The sequence below is a fragment of the Carlito syrichta genome, unplaced genomic scaffold, assembly GCF_000164805.1.
Source record: "Carlito syrichta isolate Samal-C Ts95f unplaced genomic scaffold, Tarsius_syrichta-2.0.1 Scaffold315112, whole genome shotgun sequence".
Classification (NCBI taxonomy): domain Eukaryota; kingdom Metazoa; phylum Chordata; class Mammalia; order Primates; family Tarsiidae; genus Carlito; species Carlito syrichta.
The window spans coordinates 92,210-116,111 of record NW_007259208.1 but is presented as its reverse complement, the minus strand read 5'-3'; the positions used below and the strand labels follow the sequence as shown (position 1 = coordinate 116,111).

At 37.9% G+C, this 23,902-nt stretch overlaps 1 protein-coding gene across 3 annotated transcripts in view; it reads right to left on the bottom strand.

Annotated features, from left to right (window-relative positions):
- The window catches only part of LOC103274903 (ras-related GTP-binding protein B), a 43,271-nt gene extending 19,608 nt beyond the window's left edge, over positions 1-23,663 (bottom strand). Inside the window, exons 1-6 of one of the 3 annotated variants that reach the window (XM_008072317.1) lie at positions 23,572-23,663; positions 22,665-22,698; positions 19,062-19,161; positions 14,268-14,351; positions 12,349-12,415; positions 9,561-9,783 (exon numbers count right to left, since the gene is read on the bottom strand). In XM_008072317.1, coding sequence (XP_008070508.1) covers positions 9,561-9,783; positions 12,349-12,415; positions 14,268-14,351; positions 19,062-19,161; positions 22,665-22,698; positions 23,572-23,663 — 600 coding nt within the window. The remainder of the gene's footprint in view (positions 1-9,560; positions 9,784-12,348; positions 12,416-14,267; positions 14,352-19,061; positions 19,162-22,664; positions 22,699-23,571) is intronic. The other 2 variants (XM_008072318.2, XM_008072319.1) reach the window with 2 other exon arrangements.
- Between the last annotated feature and the right edge of the window lie 239 nt (positions 23,664-23,902).

The window sequence follows — 23,902 nt, the reverse complement described above, 5'->3', positions numbered from 1 at the left end:
ACAGCGGCCACTGCACTCCAGTCTGGGCAACAGAGTGAGACTCCAACTAAAAAAAAAAGAAAAAGAAACTATATTCTTTGCACACTGATAAACAACTTTGCTCCTAAATGATCTTTAGGTCAACAATGAAATCAAGATAGAAATTAAAAAATTCCTTGGATCTAATAGACACCTACAGAACGCTCAACCCAACAACCACAGACTATAAATTCTACTCGTCAGTACATAGAACACATTCCAAGATTGATCACATTCTTACACAAAAATCAAGCGTGAACAAATTTCAAAAGGTTGAAATAATCTCAAGCATCTTCTCAGAACATAGTAGGATAAAAATAAATATCACCACCAACAAGATCCTTTCAAAACACACAAAAACAACCGGGCTCGGTGGCTCAGCCTGTAATCCCGCGCCTTTGGGAGGCTGAGGTGAGTGGATTGCCTGAGCCCGCGGGTTCGAGACCCGCCTGGGCAGCAAGACCTCACCTCTACAATAAATCAAAAAATCAGCCGGGCGTTGTAGTGCACACCTGTAATTCCGGCTACTTGGAAGGCTGAGGCAGAAGGATCGCCGGAGCCCAGCAGGTGAGGCTGTGGTGGCCGGGAGTGGCCACTGCACTCCAGTGTGGGCGACAGAGTGAGACTCCGACTCAAAAAAAAAAAAAAAAACACACACACACACACAAAAACATGGGCACTGGACAACATGCTGCTGAATGACTTTTGGGTCAACACAGAAATGAAGACAGAAATAAAAAAGATTCTTAGAAACAAATAAACAAAAATACACACTGTATCAAAATCTCTGCCATGCATGAAAGCAGTGATGAGAGAGAATTTCATATCACTGCATATTCGTGTCAGGAAAATAGAGGGATCACAAGTAAACAGCCTAATGTCACACCTAAAGGAACTGGAAAGGCAAGAACAAGTAAGTCCTAATTTCATCAGAAAAATTCATATTACTAGGATAAAGTCACAAGTGCAGGATATAGAAGACAAAAATATCATGGAAAGGACCAACAAGAGAAAAATCTGGTTCTTCAAAAGGTTAAGTAATATTGGCAGACTCCTGGCCAGATTGGCTAAAAAAAGAAGAGAAAGTAAGTTCAAATGAACACAATTAGACATGAAAAAGGCAATGTTACAACTGACCCTGAGAAATTGAGAGATTATCAGAGGTTACTATGAACATCTGTATGCAAATAAACTAGAAAACTTAGAGGAAATGGAGGTTTTCCTGGCATCATACAACCTCCCAAGGTTGAAACAAGAAGTTGAAACCCTAAACAGACCAATAAAAATCCAGGAAACCAACTCAGTTATAAGAAACCTCTCACTAAAAAAACCGCCCTGAACCAAATGGTTTCTCAGCTGAATTCTACAAGACATACAAGAAAAAGCTGATGCCAATCTTACTGAAAGTATTACAGGCAGTCAAGAAGGAAGAAATTCTCCCTACACCATTTTATGAAGCCAGCTATCCTGATACCCAAAACTGGCAAAGATCCAACAAGGAAAGAGAATTACAGGCCAATTTCCCTGATGAACATAGACACAAAAATTTGTAACAAGATTCTAGCAAATTGTATCCAACATCACATTTCAAGGATCATCCACCACAACCAGGTGGGCTTCATTTCCAGGATGCAAAGGTGGTTCAACATTCACAAGACTAGAAATGTAATTCAGCATATTAACAGGTGTAAAGCCAAGACCACATGATTACCTCATTAGACGCAGAAAAAGCATTCACAGAAATCCAGCATCACTTCTTGATAAAAACCTTCAAACACCTAGGCATAGAAGGAACATTCCTCCAAACAATAAGAACCATATATGACAAACCTGCAGCCAGCATTTTGTTTAATGGGCAGAAGCTGGAAGCATTCCCCCTAAGAATGGGAACAAGAAAAGGATGTCCACTCTCACCCCTCTTATTCAAAATAGAACTAGAAGCTCTAGCTAGAGCAATTGGGCAAGGGGAAGGAAATCAAGGGTACCCAAACAGGAAAAGAAGAAGTTGTCCTCTTTGTGGACAATATGATTCCATACCTAGCAAAAGAGAGTCAATCAAAAACCTCCCCACATTGACAAATGACTTTGATAATGAATTCACAAAAGATGGTTGCACTCCTATACACCAACAATAAGCAGGCTGAGAAATAAATTTTAAAAACCCCATTCACAATAGCTACAAAAAAAGAAATACCTTGGCATCCACCTAACCAGAGAAGTGAAAGATTTTTACAATGAGAACTACAAAATGTTGCTCAAAGAAATCAAGGATGATACAAATATGGAAAAACATCCCATACTCATGGATTAGAGGAATCAGTATTGTCAAGATGTTCATCCTACCCAAGGCAATCTACAGATTCAATGCAACACCTATCAAATTTCCAACATGATTATTCACAGACCTAGAAACACAGAAGTTCATATAGAAATAAAGAGCATGAATAGTCAAAGTGATCCTCAGCAAAAGGAACAAAGCTGGAGGTATCATACTTCTAGACTTTAAACTATATTACATGTCTACAGTAACCTGGTACAGGTACTGGTACGGGAATAGGCACATTGACCAATGAAACACGACAGAGATGCCGGAAATAAAAACATTATCCCTCAACCAACTCATCTTTGACAAAGTCATCAATAACAAACATTGGGGAAAGCAAGTAGTGCTGGGAAAACTGGTTAGCCACATGTGAAAGAATGAACGGACCCTATTACCATACACAAAAAGTCAATTCAAAATGGATTGAAGACTTAAATGTAAAACCTCAAACTATAAAAGTCTTTGAAAAAACATAGGGAACACCCTTCTGGATATTGGAGTAAGCAATGAAATCATGACCAAGTCCTCAAAAGCAAGTACAACAAAGGCTAAGATTGACAGGTGAGACTTTATCAAACTGAAAAGCTTTTGCACAGCAAAAGAAACCATCAAGTAAGTAAAGAAACAACCCATGGAATGGGAACAATGTTTGCAAGCTATGCATCTGACAAAGGCCTACCATCCAGGAACTTCAAGGAATTCAAATGAACGGAAAAGAAAAAAGCAACCCCATTAAAAAATGGGCAAAGGACATGAATGGATACTTTTCAAAGGAAGACATACAAGCAGCCAACAAACATGAAAAAATGCTCAGCATCACCAATCATCAGACAAATGTAAATCAAAACTACAATGAGATACCACCTAACACCAGTAAGGATGGTTATCATTAACAAGTCAAAAAACAATAGGTGTTGGTGTGGCTGTGAAGAAAAGTAAACACTTCTACACTGTTGGTGGGAATGTAAGCTAGTTCAAAATCTATGGAAAGTAGTGTGGTGATTTCTAAAAGAACTATAAATTAAGTTTCCATATGATCCAGCAATCCCTGTCCTGAGAATATACCCAGAGGAATATAAATCACTCTACCAAAAAGACACCTGCACACACATTTTTACTGCTGCACTATTCACAATAGCAAAAACATGGAACCAACCTAGATGCTCATCAAAAGTGGATTTGATAAAGAAAATGTGGCATATATATACTATGGGATACTATCCAGCCATAAATAACAAAATCATGCCCTTTGCAGCAATATGGATACAGTTGGAGACCATCATACTAAGTAAACTATCATAGAAATTGCAGACAGAATACCACATGTTCTCACTCATAAGTGGGTCCTGTACACTAGTCACAGAAGCACATGACTGGGACTGGCAGACACGGGTCACTGCTAAGGGAGGAAAGGAAGGAGGAGGGAGGGGAGCATGTAGAAACACAAAGTGTATCTGGTCCACTACCAAGTGGAGACAGGGCCAGCTAGAAGCCCAAACTGCATGCAGCCTACTTGTGTAGCAAACCCTCACTTGTACCCTACAACCATAAACTAAATAAAATAAAAATTCCTTGAAATGTATGGCAACAATGACACAAGATATCAAAACTTCTGGAAAAATGCTGAAATGTCATGTATTTGACAACTTAATGTCACACCACAAGGGACTAGAAAAACAAGAACAAACCAAACCCAAAGCTAGCATAAGAAAATAAATAATGACGATCAGAGCAGAATTAAGTAAAATGGAAACAAACCAAAACAACAAACAAAAAAACCCCCAAAGAATCAATGAAACAAAAAGATGGTTCTCTGAAAAGATACAATTAATAGACCATTACCTACATTAATTACAAAATGAAGAGCAAAGATTCAAATTAGCCCAATCAGAAACGAAAATGGAGATATTACACCTGATAGCATGAAAACATTGGAGCACAGAAACAAAAGATCATCCAAAATGAGTATGAACACCTTTTATGCAAACAGTCTAGACAATCTAGAGAATATGAACATATTCTTAGAAACATACAACCCCTCAAGCTTGAATCAGGAAGAAATAGAAAGTCTGAACAAATTGAAAGTAAGCAGTGAGATTAAAACAGTAATTAAAATTCTTCCAAAAAAAAAAAAAAAAAAAGTCCAGGACCTGATAGACTCACAGGCAAATTCTACCAGACTTTCAAAATGAACTGGTACCAATCCTACTAAAGCTATTCCAGTAGATTGAAAAGAAAGAAATTCTCCCTTATTCATTCCATGAAGCCAGAATCATGCCAGGAAAAGACAAAATGAAAAAATAAAACTATAAACCAATATCCCTAATTACACAGACATAAAAATCCTCAACAAAATACTAGCAAACTGAATTTAACAGGACATACAAAAAAAAAAAAAAAATACTCCGCCATGACCAAGTTTTATCCCAGAGATGCAAGAATGGTATAACATATACAAGTCAATAAACATAAACAATTAAAAACAAAAATATGATCATTTCAATAGCCACAGAAAAAAGCATTTGATAAAATCCAGCATCCCTACATGATAAAAACCCTTAGCAAAATAGGCATAGAAGGAACATTCCTCAAAATAAGAAAAGCCATATATAACAAAGCCACAATCAATGTCACCCTGAATGGAAAAATATTGAATGCATTCCCCCTCAGAATTGGAACAACGCAAGGATGCTCACTTTCATCACTCTTATTCAACATAGTACTGGAAGTCTTAGAGCAATCAGGCAAGAGGAAGAAAGAAAGCACATCTCATTGAAAAAAAAAGAAATCAAACTATCTCTGTATGCCAATGATATGATCTTATACCTAGAAAGTTGTAAAGATTTCTCCAAAAGACTCTTGGACTTGATAAATTAATTTGGTAAAGTTTCAGAATACAAAATCAACACACACAAATCAGTAGCACTGCTGCTATACACCAATAACACCAAGCTGAGAATCAAATCAAGAACTCAGTTCCATTTGCAAAAACAGCCAAAAAGCTAAAATACCTAGGAACGTATTTAACCAAGAAGGTGAAAGATCTCTACAAGAACTACAAAACTCTGATGAAAGAAATTATAGAGGACACAACTAAATGGAAAAACATCTCATGCTCATGGATTGAAAGAATCAACATTATTAAAATGACAATATTACCCAAAGTATAATGTAATCCCTATCAAACTACCACATCATTCTTCACAGAATTAGGAAAGTCAATCCTAAACTTTATATGGAACCAAAAAAGAACCAGAATAGCCAAAGCAATCCTAAGCACAAAGAACAAAGCTAGAGGCGTCACATGACCTGACTTCAAATTATATACTACAAGACTATAGTAACCAAAACAGTATGGTACTGGTACAACAGCAGACATGGACCAATGGAACAGAATAAAGAATCCAGAAAAAAACCCAAATACCTACAACCAACTGATCTTCAACAAAGCAGACAAAAATATACACTGGGGAAAAAACACCTTATTCAACAAATGGTGCTGGAAAAATTGAACAGCTACATGCAGAAAAGTGAAACTCGACCTCTATCTCTCACCATACATAAAAATTAACTAAAGACTTAAATTTTAGACCCAAAACCATAAAAATTCTAGAAGAAAATCTAGGAAAAACTCTTCAGGACATTGAACTAGGCAAATATTTTATGGCTAAAACCCCCAAAGCAGATGCAACAAAAATAAATGAGACTTAATTAAACTAAATAGCTTCTGCACAGCAAAAGAAATAATCAACAGAGTAAATAGGAAACCTACAGAATGGAAGAATATATTCACAAACTATATATCTGGAAAAGGACTAATATCCAGAATTTACAAAGAACTCAAACAAATTATCAAGCAAAAAGCAAATAACTCCATTAAAAATTGGGCAAATGAGCTGGGCTCGGTGGCTCAGCCTGTAATCCCGCGCCTTTGGGAGGCTGAGGTGAGTGGATTGCCTGAGCCCGCGGGTTCGAGACCCGCCTGGGCAGCGAGACCTCATCTCTACAATAAATCAAAAAATCAGCTGGATGTGGTAGTGCATGCCTGTAATTCTGGCTACTCGGAAGGCTGAGACGGAAGGATCACCGGAGCCCAGCAGGTCGAGGCTGCGGTGGCCAGGAGCGGCCACAGCACTCCAGTCTGGGCGACAGAGTGAGACTCCAACTCAAAAAAAAAAAAAAAAATTGGGCAAATGTCATGAATAGACATCTCTCAAAAGAAAATATATAAATGGTCAACAAACATATGAAAACATGCTCAACATCACTAATTATCAGGGAAATGCAAATTAAAACCACAGTGAGATACCATCTTATAATAGTCAGAATGGTCATTATCAAAAAATCAAAACACAATAGACACTGGCATGGATGTGGTGAAAAGGCAACACTTACACACTGGTGGTGGGAATGCTAATCAATACCATCTCTGTGGAAATCAGTATGGAGAATTGTCAAAGAACTAAAAGAAGATCCACCATTCGATTCAGCAACCCCAGTACTAGGTATCTATCCCAAGGAACAAAAGCCATTATACAAAAAAGACACCCGCACTCAGATGTTTGTCACAGCACAATTCACAATGACAAAGATGTGCAATCAACCTAAATGCCCATCAACTGATCAGTGGATAATACAAATGTGATGTAGATACACATACACACACCTATACGCATACATAAAAAGAATGAAATAGCGTCATGTGCAGCAACTTGGAAAGAATTGGAGAACATCATCCTAAGTAAACTAAGAAAGGAAAAGAAAACCAACACTGTATGTTCTCACTGACAAGTGGGAGCTAATCTAAGGATCTTCAAAGCACACACTACAGACTCATAAGGGGGAGGGTGAAAAGGAGGTGGGAGATGAAATATCACCTATCGGGTACAATAAGCACAGGTGGGGGTGGTGAGTACACTTAAGACCCAGACTTCCTTGCTACTATACAATACATCCATGTAACCAAAAACTATTTGTACCCTTTAAAGTTATTGAAATAAAAATATGTGTTTATTATATAAATATCTTTTTCTTCTCTCTCCTGTGCTTTTATCATGAAGATAAGATGTATAAACTTTATATAATAATATTTTAAGCATTATTAACTTACACTGTAATATTTAAGTTACAGGATAGCAAAAAGAGTAAACATTACCTAAGAACTTTACATCCTCTTCTGGGGAAGGGCAGTCCATTTTTTGTTGTATGCAGGATACTTATATCGTATTAGGTGGAAGTATTGTCATTATTTGGAGAAGTGAGTATGGCTTCAGGAGATGTGCCTGAGTGCCAAGTTCATAGGGGGTGGGCTACAACTGTTAGTTTTATGTGTTAATTTGGCTAGGCCACAGTACCCAAACATTTGGTCCAACAGCAGTATAGATATTGCTGTGAAGGTATTTTTCGGATGAGATTAACAGTTAAATCAGGAATAAAGCAGATTATCCTCCATAATGTGAATGGGCCCTATTTAATCAGTTGAAGGCCTTAAAACAAAAAGCTTGGCATCACCAGTGAAGAGGGTATTTTACCTTCTTTGAGCTGTAACATCAACTGTTTCTTGAGTCTCCGGCCTGTCTGCCCTCCAGATTTCAGTCTTGCCCATCTCCACAATCATTGAGCCAATTCCTGTCTCTCTATGTATGCACGCATGCACATGCACACACACATGGTTTAGTTCTATTTCCCTAAAGATCCCGAACTAACATAAATGCATAGAGTAAAATAACTATCTCAGCTAAAAATGATATTTATGTTAGTATCCTACTTTTACTTTAAAACTTCCATGTCTAAACTTTTAATAAAATAAAGAGTATACTTTTCTTAATTAGTCTTAAAATCCCTTGAAGAACATCTTTGGGGATATTTACAGAAGCATTTAGAAAACAATAAGATGATCACTTAATATTACAAGTCATTAAAACATACATAGGGAGTTCATTTATTGGAATGCTCTAAGTTATTCTATTGCAATTTTGGCTAGGCAATAAAGCAATTTTTAAAGGAAACAAAATAGAACAAAACAATAAGGGCAACAATAACAAAGCCCTCACAAACTCTAGACCCAAATTACATACATGATTTTTGGCTGAATTAAAACTGAATTAATATTTAATGGCAGAAGGAGAAGCAGCTAAAAAGACAACTAGATGCTCAAAAGTGTTTTCTGAGTCAACTGTAGAACTCTGTCAAATGGTTTTTGAAAGCTTATAAGCTAACCTAGAAATGCCAAAACACCGAAACAGTGGAGGCAATCCTAGAACTATGCATGAAAAAGGGATTCCTTACCACGGCTGCTGTCTAAAAATCCTTTAGAATGTCCTTAGACTCTTACACTCTAACTCAAAGAGAAACTTTCTCTTTGAAGAAATACAACCAGCATATTCTAAAACTGCTTTCGTTAGCTGTACCCTTAGAAACAGAGGAAGATCTCTCTCAGCTTAGACCTTAAAATTCAATCATCTTATTTTATTGAGCATACTGAAGCTAGACTATGTTTGTGACTTGCCAGTCCCGGAGTCTTATAGCTAGGTAGTGGTTTACCCACTCTACTGAGTCTTTTTTGTAATGGGACCTTGAGCCCTCCCTGGGCTACTTTGGTTTGTGGATAGCTATTCATATTTGCTTTTTTGTGGGGGGACGAAGGCTGGCATCTCCTACTCTGCTATCTTGATGACATCACTCCCTACTGTGTCTTCTCTGGTATAAATTTGTGTGTACTAGTTCCCATGCCAGAAAGGAAGAGAACTATACCATGTCAGTGTAGTTATGAAGTATCTGGCATAGTGCCTAACACAGTGTGGCTGACACTTGAGCTGATACATACCAGTTTCCTAAGTCTAGTGACAATAGTGACCTTTCTTCATTTCATTCCTGATGGGTCTTCTCAGCCTTGACATTATCGCCCTGCTCTGAAGGACAATAAAACAGGGGCAGCAAATATATTTTACAAATAAATAAAGGCTGCTTAGTGAGATTACATGGTCAGATTCCTTACCTAATTCTGAATTATTCACTAAGCGAATAATGTCTTTCTCTTATCATGTTAAATGTGTTTAAGAGTGTTTTTCAAAGCAAATGATAGAATTTTATTTTGAAAGCTTATGCTGAGATTTTTTTTTTCCTGAAAAAAACAATGGTACAAATTTACCTATACCCCTACAAAAACAGTTTGCAAAGAATGTCAGCCATTTGGTGCAGCACCTTTTCTATTTCTTACCAGGTCCCGTTGATCCTCCTGTACCAGATCCATTTTGTGTACCAAGCAAAAGATTTTGGCATCTGGAGAGTTCTGCAGAATGGCCTCCAGGCATGATTGATAATAGTGCATGTCCTTTTCCAGTTCACGACTCTCCACATCAAAGACATAAATCAGAACCTCCACGTTACGGAAAATGTTGTCCCTTTGGCTAGTGAAATAATTTTCCATAAAGGTGTCTTGTCTGGTAGAAAAAAAAATCTAGATAGTAAGTCAGTCTTCTGTCAACTACTGCTTATGATCTATTTTTGTTGGCTTCATCAATATAAAAGATAATCTTAAGGCTTCAATTTGAAGGGTAAATAATAGCAAATAGGTCTGGCTTTGCTTTCTTACCTCTTAAGTCACAACTTGTACCACCCTTTGCCCCCTCCCTATGTTTTAAACATACTGACCGTCTCCCAGTTCCTCAGGGTTTAGCCACCATGTAGCCTTAAACATGCTATTCATCCTGTCTCAGATGCTAGCCCATTACCTCTTTATCTAATTAACTCCTGTTTGTCCCTTAAGATTTCAGTTCAATTCATACTTCTTCACAGAAACCGTCCATGACCTCCCTGACTTGGGTCAATCGACTCACTATAGGCTCTTATACCAATACAGTCCTTTAGTTTCCAACACTTACCACAAATGTGATATTATACTTGTTTGTCTGAGTTTTTCATTAATAGTATTCACTTCTCTAGACAGCAAGTTCCAAGAAGCCAAGAATCATGTGTTATTATTCTCCATTGTTTCCCAGCTAATAACAGAGTGTTAAGTGCTAAATAAACATTTGCTGAATAAATAATTCAGTAGTTAAATATTCTAAACTACATGAAAATGACTGCAATGATAACTTTTTAGCAAAACAATGCTCTCTGCTCCTTAGGCTATGTGCCGCTCTCCAAGAAGCTGTCAACTACCAGCTGGCCAACAGAAAATAGTAGCATTATGTGGTGGGGGAAAAAGATCATGAACCTAGGTTCTACTCCTGCACTCTGCTATTAATTAGTTGTGTGGTGTTGGGAGAATCATAATGTCCCTGAACTTTAGCTGCCTTACCTTTAAAACTGAAGATTATATCTTAGTGCCTAACAGTCACTCTTGACACAGATTAGAAAATTAGAAGAAGTGACTGGATGCAGTGGCTCACGCCTGTAATCCCAGCACTTTGGGAGACTGAGGCGAGAGGACTGCCTGAGTTCAGGGGTTCAAGACCAGCCTGGGGAACTTGGCGAGACCTCATCTCAACAATAAACCAAAAAACTAGCCAGGCGTGTAGCACATGCCTGTAGTTCCAGCTACTTGGAAGGCTGAGGTGAAAGGATCTCCTGAGTCCAGTAGGTCGAGGCTGCGGTGGCCATAAGTGTGCCACTGCACTCCAGCCAAGTGACACAGTGAGACGGAAGGAAGGAAGGGAGGGAGGTAGGCAGGCAGGCAGGCAGGCAGGAAGGAAGGAAGGAAGGAAGGAAGGAAGGAAGGAAGATTGGAAGCAGTGATAATGAGGAAGGATTTTTACGGGAGAATGGTGCCAGAGTGTTAAGTGATCCATCTGCTATCAGGAATAGTCATTTTCTTATAGAGTATTTGGCTACTGCATTATTCTTTCAACAAATATTCATAAAGCATCTACTCTATGGCTGACAATGCTAGGAAACACTGAGCTAATGATAATATCTATTAATTTTGTGAGGTACTTTTCTGTGCATTTTTTAAATATATTATCTTACTTAATCATCAAAACAGCCCTATTAACTAGTACTATTGCTATCCCTATGTATAGATGAAGAAACTGGCTCAGAGAGTTTAAATGATCTGTCCAAGATAAACACAGCTAAGAGAGCTATGATATAAATCTCAGTCTAACTCCAGAGCCTAGACTCCCAACCACTGTGCACTACACACTGCTGCTTCAGCACAGATGTATAAATGGCAAATAGGGTAGGGAGCAACATCAGCATACAATCACAGTATGTGTGCATTCATGAAGAGTTATCTCCTACTCTTCTAAAAGTAGAAAACCTAGCTAAAGATTAGGTGCTCAATGTCTGATCTACAGTGCTGAGGCATCCTGGAGAAAATTATTGAAGTAACTAAGAACAAAGCAAGATGGTATGACAGTGAAGAGCTCAGCACTGGTGTCAGGTTGCCTGAGACAGAAACTTAATTTATTCCACTGCAAAAGAGGGCATAATCTATTCCATACTACAGATACCTACATGGACTGGGCTTGGTGGCTCAGCTTGTAATCCCAGCACTTTGGGAGGACAAGGCGAGTGGATTGCCTGAGCCCCACAGGTTCAAGACCAGCCCAGGCAACTTGGTGAGACATAGTATCTACAATAATAAAAAATCAGCTGGGTGTGGTAGCACGTACCTATAGTTCCGGCTACTTGGAAGGCTGAGGCAGAAGGACTGCCGGAGCCCAACAGGTCGATGTTGGGGTGGCCCTGAGTGTACCACTGCACACCAGCCTGGGTGACAGAGTTAGACTCCCAATTCAAAAAAAAAAACAAAAAAAAAAAACACAAATACCTACAAGGAGCTTGTGTTAGTGCTACTTAAACATGTCACATACAGGGGGCATTTTCACAGTGATGTACAAGTCAGAGATCTTTATTTAGTCAAGTGCCAATTTTAAAGTAATTTCTATCCAATGTATCTATTACAGATGACAGTAATTTTAGGTTTATTCACCATGTTGTTAATACTAGATGCCATGATTACTGCCATCAGCTTCACAAACACATAAGTAGATGATACTTACCCACCACAATCCCACAGATTCAATACCAGGTTTCCCAGAAATCGAACATGAGAATGTTCTACATCAACTGGAAGATAAATATGACAAATCTAGGAATTGCAGCATACGAGGTAAAATTCAAAATAAGCAAAGCACTAACCCATGAAATTTAGAAGGACCAAAGTGGAGTGAAATGCTCAAAGCCACAACAAGAAGGTGATTTTCAGCTTAGTTCTGTGGTTTAGTGGCAACTACCCTGAGCTAAAAAACTGGCTCTTATGTAAGGCATATTAATTTTTAGTAGTTTAGTACTTAGAGCAGAAACAACCTCCAATTATAATACTAATGTTAAAATTTCAACATGTAAGACAGAGACATAACATTTCATAGATCTTCCCTGTCCCATCTGCCCCAACCAACTTCTCCCACATTCACACAAAAAAACAATAAAAACCAAACACAAAAGAAACATAAAACAAACAAATTAACTCCTGTGACTGATTTCCTTCTCATTTAATGTCCCATTTTTGACTCTTCTGTCCACATTCAATTCATTGCTAGTCCTTTGTAATCTCTCCCAACTCCATTCCTTATTTTATAAACCCCTACTAACATTAAGGAAGGCCCCTGTCATCTCATGCCTACACTACTATAGTAGCTCCATAACTGATCTCCCCGCAAGAAAGCCTTATCCTATAAGCTACTGCCAGGTTCATCTTCTTAACACTACTTTGAACATGTCACTCCCCATTCATAACACTTTCAATGGCTCCTCCATGCCTGGGGGGGGCATTCAAGGTCCTTCACAATTTGGCTTTCAATTTGCTTATATATTCACCAATGAATCACATTAATAAAGCCTTTCACTCCAGCCCAATTTGGTTTATTCACATCCTCCCAAACCCCACTACCTCCCCAACCCCCGAAATAATTTTTACATCAGGGGTCGCAAACTTGCTAATAGGGACCAGGCCAGTAAATGTACACAAGCAAAGTTGGCCACATATGACGGATAAACATCCACCCAATGGGATGGTGGAGTAGGCAGTAGTTGTTACTCAGCTCTTGCTCATTTGCCAGGTAGGAATGTAGGCTCTGAGTTACCAGATCTTTAAATTTTTCAATAATAGTGGGAAATCGGATTTTTATGAAAACTTTTACACATTGATAACTAATTTCAATTTTTCTTAAACATTGCACAGGCCAAACAAATTACATCTACAGGCCTTATCCAGTATACAGGCTGCCTGTTTGCGGCCTCTGCCTTACACTTCCCTCCCCACTATACTTCACCTACTCTGTTCATCTGACTGGAAAGCCCTCCCCATCTTTGTTTTAAAGATATATTCACCTTTTAACACCCAGCCTAAATCCCACCTCTTCTAAAAGCCCTGCCTGGCTACTCCCACTTACCGTCACCTCTCCCTCCGAATTTATTCAAACATTTATTAAGCATCTACTCTCTGCCAGGCACTAAAATTCCCAAGAATGAATAATGAAAGTTTTTATCCTGAACATTTCTCAAAGTCTAGCAATTATTATCTATACAATTTATGCGACAGTCAATCACACAGTGGTATTTCTTCTATGATTACCTCAAAACTGTTGCTTAAATTGACTGCTAACTAACTTTTGTGCAATTTTATCTTATAAACTAGATCATAAGTAGCAAAGAAAAAGCATGGGCTTTCAGGTCAGACAAATCTTAATTCAAATATTCACTCCACCTCTCTGTGTGACCTTGGTCAAGTCACTTATATTCTGAATTATTAGTTTCCTCTTCTATTAAAAAAGAAGGGGATCATAGTATTGAGCTCACAGGATTACTGTGAGGATTCAATGAGTTATCATACATAAAGTGCCTGGCACATAGTAGGTGCTCAAACTAGTTCCCTTCTCCCCTTTACTTCCCCCTCCTTGGAAAAGGAATCATATCTTACATGTCTTTGTATTTCCAACAGAGTCTACGAGAGAGTAGGTGCTCAAACTGCTATTAATTTGAAGACTATGTATACGGTCTAGTACTAAAAAAAAAAATGGAAAGAAGTGCTACTGAGAAAGGGAAAGACAATAACAAAAGAAGTGACAGGATTCAGTGACTGTTTAGATATGGGGCACATGGGACAGAAATCTGGTTTCTACTCCCACATCAGAGAAGTTCTCATCAAGCAACCAATGGCCCCATTACCAAATTCAGTGGACATTTTAGTCCTTGTCCTACTTTCTGCAGCATGACACTGTTGACTACTCTCTTCTTCTCAAAAAATTCTCTTCTCTTGGTCTCTGATATCATACCTATGACCTCTCTGGCAGATCCTCCTTTATAGGCTCCTATTCTTCTTTCTGTCCCTTAAATGTTGGAGTTCTTCAGGACTCCATCCTTGGCCACCTTCCCTAAGGCAAGCTAATCTATTTATATTATTTGACTTACCATTTAGATACTGATAACTCTTAAATAGGTATCTCTAAGACAGAGTTTTTTCCTAACTTTTCTGACTCATATATTGTTCATCTCCATTTGAATAAACCACAAGTATCCCAAACTCAATGTATCCAAAGATAGCTCATCATCTCCCTTTTCTTCCCACAAAATCTATTCCTCTTTCGGTCTTCTCCACCTCAGCAAATTTAATCAGTAGACCAAATAAAAACCTTAGCTTTTTCCTTTATTCCACTCTTTCTTCACCATTCTCCACTAAATCTACCAGCATGTCTTGTTACTCTACCTCTTAAATATAACCCAAATCTATTTGCTTCTCACCATATCTACCAACATCAAAAAAATTAATCCTAAATCAAATTAAGCCCCCTTCATCTCTTACCTTGTCTACTAAAACAGTTTCCTAATTGGTCAACCTGTTTTTCACCTTGCCTCGCTCCAATCTATCTATCCCCCATATTACAGATATAGTGATCTCTCCAAAATGCAGATTTTTATTCCATTCTTCTTTAAAAATAAAAATAGTGTCTCTCTGTATATGCACGATTGCATATACCCAGAAAAGAAAGGGCTAGAAACTACTAATGATGGTTGCCCCTACAAAATAGACTATGGGGAGGGAATATATTTTTTATACATCTGTAACATTTAAATTTTTCACAAGTATTACTTTTCTAATTAAAAATGAAATTAGAAATAATAAAACATAAATTTGACCATGACACTTTTCTGTTTAAAACTCTCTACCCTCAGTTCAAACTATCTAACTTGGCTTATAAGACGTTTTACGATCTAATCCCCCACTTCCTGCTTCCTTCTTTAGTCTCAAGCCCCCCATATATAGCCCTCTGGTTCTCCTAACCTCCCTACCCTGTTATCAAAAAGAGCAACTAAAAAGAACCAAGAACAGAGCTATGGGGAATCACATACACTTATGGGGCAGAAAGAAGAAAATACTATGATAAAGATTTTTTTGTAAAAGGGGAGAAGGATGGTTATAAAGATAAAGGAAGAAAACCAGGGTAATAGAGTATTAAATAAAAGCCAAGGGAACAGAAAATTTTGAGAAGGTAGGAAATCATGGAGCCGTCAACAGTGTTCGAGACTAAAACACTTCATAATCATATTTTTATTGGCAAGTTTACTATTCCAACAAACACATTTTAACAGTCCCCTAATAAATTAATAATACCACCATCCTGAACTCTTACTTCAAATTTCAAAACATAGTAGGCTCTAAGTTTAACACAATGAAACCGAACTATTTTCAGAAATGATAAACTAGAACAACACTGAAACATTCAAGTCAATGTGTAATTTTAAAAGTGCTCTTTCACTACTTTTAAAGGAAATCAGCACTACATAAAAAGGAATATCAAGGAAAAAGCAATGCACTACATGTACCGTGAACTAGTCTTAAGTTTAGCAATAGAATCCACGTTTCTTTAGCAATGATAAACTAGCTAATGATGATATGCTAAAACTTAAGGCCAACATATTTTTAAGTATACTTTTACTACCAGTAAGGAGATACAGTAATTGCTAACAAAGTATTATTAATAAAGGTCCCACTTGAGATATTCTTAAGGGCAAGAGCCCTGTCCCATTGACAGTCCCTGTCACACAGGAAGCTCTAGAAAAGTACTTGCTGAATAAATGATCTGCTTTAAAGTTCATAAGGTTCATATAATTTGCAACTTTCTGTTCATCATAATACTGCTGGATTGTGTCTTAACTATGTTAAGCAGTTTTAATAGTTCTGAAATGTTGGTGGCAAAACTAATCTCTGGACTCGATAATAAATCAACTCTGCTGATCAGCTAAAACAGAAACATCAACTGAACTAAAACAAAGGTGCTTCAACAAAGTATTCAGAATTTGAAACACAAAGTTTGCCAGGAATTTTTAGAGTAGGGTAAGCTAGATAGGCAATGGCCTAATGAATGGAGCAAGAGCATAGATTGACATTCCAGTTCTAATGCTCACTGCCTGAGTTAAATTAACTTCTAGGCCATACTTTCTTCTTTATTCATCTATTAAAATAAAGTTAATATGAGGACTAAAATAAATAAAACAGCATACAAAAACCTGGCAACTAACAGTTGTTCCATACAGATTAGCTTCCTCTGATCTACTGAAACTATTAGGCCCAGATATTTAATTTGGAAGAAAAAAAAATTTTAATCTATCAAATCAAGACAGAAAGAAGTTTGGACAGGTAGACTTTACAGAGGAGCCACAGATGTCAACTCCAGAGGCATGGCAGGTCAGAGGACACTGTCCTGACCAAAATATTTGACCGATGATTTAGATGAAAACTAGATGATATACTCATCAAATGTGCAAACTGCACGGAGCTAGGAAAGACAACTAAGATATCAGATGAGAGAATAAGTAGCTAAAATGAAAACAGGATCCAATCCCTTTTTTAATATATAAGGAAACTGAGTCCCAGAGAGATAGTGACTTGTCCTGGATTTCATAGTTAACAAACAAAGGATACGAGACTATATTATGGACTAAAACAAACAAAATTAAATGATTTAATAGAAATAAGCATTTATTCTTAGGTTCAAAATATTAACTGCACAAGAACCAGAAGGATATGTGTTTTAATAACAACATATTTGAAAAGAAATTGGGTTGGTTTTTTTTGTAAGACTCAGTATAATGAGGGTCATTTCAAAAAAAGGAAGGTAGGAGTTATGATGTGCTAACAGCAACGTAATGTCCAGAATAAGGGATGTGATGTGATAGGCCCACTCTGCCCTGATCACACCACATCTGCATTCAAGTCTCAGCACTTTAAGAAAAACGTAGACAAGTTTGAACAAGTTCTTAAAATACTTCAAAATTATGTCAAATGAAGAATATATGGAGGAACTGGGAATATTTAACTTAAAGAAGACAAGATGTGGGAGGCAAGGGATGGCTACAATAAACTGAGACATTTACCATCCTCAAGTATTTGCAAAGGCTTAAGAGAACAGAAAGAGAACCAGCTAACAGAAAAAAAAGGAAATAGATTCCAGTCTCTACCTAAGAAATAGCTCTCTAATCATCAAGGCTGCCCCAATTATAAGAGCTTATACTACACTGTAAGCACCATGAGAAGAGAAATGAGGTTTCCTTTTCCTTTGTATACTAGGGTCTGAAATATTATGTGTTTCAAAAATGTTTGCTGTTCTTGAAACCAGAGTTTCAAGAACGTTATAGAGTGTCTTATCCCTAAAAATGTTAAAGATGCTAGAAACCCAGATCAGGAATCTTTGAAGGCCAGGTACGGCAATGCTTTCCTCACCTAGAAATCAAGGACCAAGGCAGAATCCAGAAATGCTTGGATGCTGCAGAATGAATAGTACTCACACAGAGACAGAAGGGATCTCCCAGGATCCTAGATTCACTGTCTGGGCAGTCACAGCAGCCTGACTAGTCTATACTAACACTCAAACCATAAAAGGCAGTATCACATTTCCCAAGTCAAAGCTGAAACTCCAATGAGAACATCTATATGCAACCAGGAAGAGAAGTAACAGAGACAGATGAGGTTAACCTCCTTCCTCCCCATTCCCGCAGTTTACCTTTTTTTTGTTTGTTTGTTTTGTTTTGTTTTGTTTTGTTTGAGTTGGAGTCTCACTGTCACCCAGACTGGAGTGCAGTGGCCACTCTCGCCACCGCAGCCTCAACCTGCTGGGCTCCAGCGATCCTTCCGCCTCAGCCTTCCACATAGCCGGAATTACAGGCGCGTGCTACCATGCCCGGCTAATTTTTTGATTTTATTGTAGAGATGAGGTCTCGCCTTCCCAGGCAGGTCTCGAACCCGCGGGCTCAGGCAATCCACTCACCTCAGCCTCCCAAAGGCGCGGGATTACAGGCTGAGCCACCGAGCCCGGCTTAACCATTGTTTTAAAAGAATCTTAGGAGATTTTATTGTTATGCTTGTTAATACCTGTGAATTTCCCTTTGTATAATAACAGTTAAAAACACTCTCCCCCCAAAACGAACAAACAAAAGGATCTCTATGCTTGTTTAAGAAATAGCAGGATAAGCAAAAAAGTTGGACAAGGGCATTCCACTTAGTAAGCAACCTAGAAAGGAAAGAACCTCCCCAAGAGAGCAAGCGGTAGTAACTGAAATTAGCCCACAACTCTCTGTGGAAGAATGCAAAAAGGGGAAACATGCTCCATTAAAAAATTCTCAACCTCTGTATCCCCAAGCTACTGCAACCAAGTGTGTTATGCAGATTATTAATAGTTAAGATCACCTGACTTTACAATAAGATAAAACATCTTACTTGTTGCACCAAGGCGACGTGTGTCTCTGGCAATATAATTTGCAAAGATAATAGACCTCATGCTGGTCTTACCAGACCCACTTTTACCCATCAACAGCACCTAAAAACAAAGTGAGAAAAAAGAAAGGAAAAAAGTTAGCAACCTAGAGCAAATCAAGTCTCAAGAGATCTATTTTCCTGCATTTGATGTTCTACTAAAGTGACTGCAAGAACAACCTGGTGTGGATACCTTTAACTAACCAAGCTCTTCCCCAAGTAATGGTGAAGGCATAGATACTTAGACTTCCAGGGGTCAGGCACTTACCTGTCACAAGTCACACATCTTCTTGGTGATACAAATGCAGTGAATTTATGTTATTAATATGTACTATTAATATGTTCAGAACTAAGTTAGAAAAAGATTATCTTGAGAGGAAACTAAACCCGGTTTCCTCATAATTCAATGTTTTATGTGCTGAACCACCTAGCAGAAGATTGCAATACAACTGAAAGTTCTTCCTCCTTCTGCTCAAGGTCAACCCCTTCACCTCTGGCCTTGATCTCATCCCCTCCACTTGCCTCCATGATTTTACCCCATTATTCTGTCTCTCCTCCCATGATCTAGAGGATCAAATCCTTATACTATATATAAGACCCTCCTTGATCTAGCCTATCTACCTCTCTGCCCTCATCTACTGTCCCTCTTGGCCTGGAACTTTTAGCTTCTAGTCACTCTGAACTAACTGCTGGAAGTCCCTTTGATTACTCCCAGCCCTCTGGGAGGTCCTGCCTCTCTAATGCCTTTGTTTCATGCTGTATTATCTGTTAGTAACTTTCCATTCCCTTTTCTTCCTTCAGCCAAGTTCCACTTATCCTTCAAGACTTGGTTCAATAATCTACTTCTCAAGAAGCTTCTCTGACCCCAATGCTCTAGGCTGACTTAAGTGTCTTACCTCTTTCCTCCTGTACTGTTATATCATTGCAAAGACCATAATGCATTGCAGCTACTGATTTTGGGGGCCTGTCTCTCACAATACTCAGCTCCTAAAGGGCAGGGAGAGTCCCCTTTTTATCCCCAGTGTCTAATATGTATTCATCAAAAGAATGAGCAAGTTATCAAGACAAAGATACAAAGCAAGAGAGTTTTTAACAATGAGAATTGTCCAGTGGAAAGGGTGACCTCATGAAGGTAAACAGCCTTCTTGTCAATGTTAGCATCTCACACAGAGGAAAACACCTGTCAACAATGCTGTATACTACTGCACTACAAGAGAATTGAGTAAAGTGATTTTTAAGAGTCCTTTCAAGGCCAGCCATGGTGGCTAATGCCTATTATCCCAGAACTTTGGGAGGCGGAGGTGAGAGGATTTTCTGAGCCCATGGGCTCGAGACCAGCCTGGGCAACTTGGCAAGACCTTATCTCTTCAATAAAACAAAAAAATTAGATGGGCATGGTGGCACATGCCTGTAGTTCCAGCTAATTGGAAGGCTGAGGCAGAAGGATCACCTGAGTCCAGTAGGTCGAAATTGCGGTGGCCATGAGCATGCAATGCAGTCAGGGCAATAGAGTGAGACTTCAACTCAAAAAAAAAAAAAAAAAAGTGAGTCCTTTCAAATCTTAAAATTACAAAATATAGTCCCAATTACCTTGCATTTTGAATGAAGGGGGTCCATAATCTACTGTCAATTCCAAGATATTTTATAAAAATTTCTAATTACAAATATACAGGGGGGGACCCAAAAAAACCAGAATTATTTTTTGAAGGGTAGACCCTTTGTAGTAAAGGCTTCCCTACTAGGTAAGTGTTCTAGGAACCTATCAGCATCAGTGTACCAGCTAACATTGTTGTGAGAGGCCACATTCAGCTTCAGTGATTTTTTTTTGGCAATTCTTTCGATGTGTTTGCCCATTTCATGATGGGTGATTTACAAATGCACCTGCCCACCCCACACTGAGTGTTCAGCAGTTTTTGACCAAAATCAGCATGACCACCAGGCCCCACCCTCCCCATTCACCCAATCTCATCCCAAGCAACTTTATTTTGTTTCCCCAGATGAAAAAAGTTTTCCAAGGGAAACATTTTGCTGATGTGGAAGAGGTAAAACAAAAAATGGTAGAAGCACTAAGAGGCATCAAAACAGACGAGTTCAAAAACTGTTTGAACAGTGGAAAAAGCATCTCAATACGTGTAGTGCATCAAATGGAAAATACTTTGACGATAACTGAAGTTTAACCATGTAAGAGTAAGTATACATTTTTTTAATAAATAAATTCCAGGTTTTATGGGACACCCAGATAAGGAATAGTAATAAAAATGTACTATACTTGGGCTTGATTTAATCTAACAATGTAGCTATATAACTTTATCTCACTAAGGAAATGCCACTATATGAGCCACTATAAAGTTACTACAAAAAAGTTTTGTTCTTTTTTTAAAAAGTTTAAAACAAAAATTATATATATATTTAGTAAATTCAGTATGATGTTTTGATTTATGTAAATATTGCAGAATGATTAAATCAAGCTTATTTTTGTTCTTAATCATGGCAATTTCTGGTATTTTTAGGTATTCTTGTTGAAAGCAATTTTATACAAGCTCATCAAGAACATTCCCTAGCAAACTGGAATTATAGAACTGAATTATTAAATGAAGTCAGAATTTTTTTGTGTTTTACTAAAAAAAAATCTTAACCTCAATTGTTTATGAAAGACTTACCAAGGCTAATCATGTTAGGTACTGATCTAAGTGCTCTACAGGCATTTATTAATTTAAACTTCAATAACAATCCTATGATATAGGTAATATTATTACTACCATTTTACAAATGAGGAAACTGAAGCCCCAAAGGTTAAGAAATTTGCTCCAGAGTTATGCCCTTTGCAATTATGCCTAAATTCCAAGGTGGGGCACAGTACCTTAAGAGCACAAAGAAAGGAGTGTCCAATTTCACTTGGAGAATTGGACACTCCTAATAGTGGTAACATTTGTGTTAGGTTAAAAAATAAATGTGCAAGCAGAAGCCTTTATGTTGTGTGAGGATGTGCCATGTACAAAGTGCAAATTAATTTGTAAATTTAGAAAAGAACAAACTTTGGATGACTGAGATAGGGTACATAGGTATGGCAGATGGATTAGTCAGGAACATATTTTTAAAGGACCATGAAATCATTTGGATTTTATTTTATGGGCTTTGAAAATTTATTCAAAGTTGTTAAGTATATGAATGACCCAGTCAGTTTTATAGATTAGAAAAATTAAATATGATAGCATAGAAGGGGATGAGAGTCCGGCAGACCACATAGAAGACTCCTGCAATAGTTCAGGAAAGAAAGTGTGTATACCTAGGGTACCAAAAAAGTATAAACATTTTAAGAGATGTTATCTATGTATTATTTTTCAAAGTACTTTTCAAAAGTGTCTGGACACTGATGGTAACCACTTTAAGTACCTCTTGTAATTGCAGAATTCAAACGGTATATATTGAGCATTACAATTTTTTTTTTCCTTTCTTAAAATGTGTATACATTTTTTGGCACCCTTTGTATATATCACATGCTATATTTCCTGATTAGCAACTTCTTACCTTTACCTTCATGTTTTCCATGTACCTAACACATCTTACCTTTTTCTTCATGGCTGTATTTGGTAGCACCCACCTGCAGATATAAACCAAAAGACAGAGTTTCCATGATCCAATCGCCTTAGGAATTGAAATTAAAGAAATATAAATAAACATGGAGATGTAAAAGAGCATGTTTAGTACCAGCTGAGTACAGCTGTGTGTGGGACCTCAGTTGAGTAGAGGGGCCCCCATTTTCCTAAAGTATAAACTGAGTATATGTTCCCTATCCCCTAATTAAGAGGTCAGGAGATAGCTCCCAGGATGCTTTCTTTAGGAATACAAATGAGCCATTAAAACTCAAGATTCAATTTTTCACCATCTTAAACTAATTAAAGCAAAGACATACTGGTGCTCTAATGAATCAAACAATATTTTCATATTTGAATATCCTATATTTTTTAAAAAATCAACTTCCTATTTTTTAAAATCTGGAAGTGTCTTTTTAGTCCTTCAGCTGCCCTTTCAAGCCCTATTTCACTCATCACAGGCACAAAGTACACATAGTACACGTCTCAAATTCAGGTACAAATTGGCACAGAAAGCACTCTGGAGCCACTGGTCTGATCTGGAAATGCCAATCCTTTTCCTAGTCTTCCTAATCCCCAACATGGTGATATAAAATCTCCTTTACTGATAATTCAAAGTAAGTCAGAACTGTCTCCTCAATTAGAACACCCCACACCACCACCACCAGGAATATCAGCCCTAGCCCAAGGATGGTTTCTGCCCAGTCAGCACCAGTTCACTTTCCAGTTTATGTTATCGTCAAAAGCATGATACCAATCAACCTTACTGATAAATCGAAGCAATTTATCACTGGGGGGCTGGGGGGAGGTGTTCTAATTCATAATCATCTCTTCAATTAGAACACCCCCCTTCCAGGTTTGACATAATACCCTTCACCCACCCAAGCGATCCTTCCGGTTCCCCTAGTGGAGGATCCATTCTCGGCCCCAGATTTTCTTTCTCCATCTTTTTCTCAGAGTCAGATTCTTCCATTGTGCAACAAGTCCTTTCCAGTCCCTTCTAAATCCGCAGTACTCGGTTTTCTTTCTAATTTTCTTTTCTTTTCTTTCTTTCTTTTTTTTTCTTTTCTTTTTTTTTTTTTTTTTTTTTTTTGGTTTATTTGTTTTCTTGTTCACCCCCTCAACAGCCTATTCTCATCGCCTATGGCCCTTAGGCCTGCTCTACTCTTGCCTCCGTCTTTGTCCACTGGGGGGCCGTTTTCCCCACGGTTA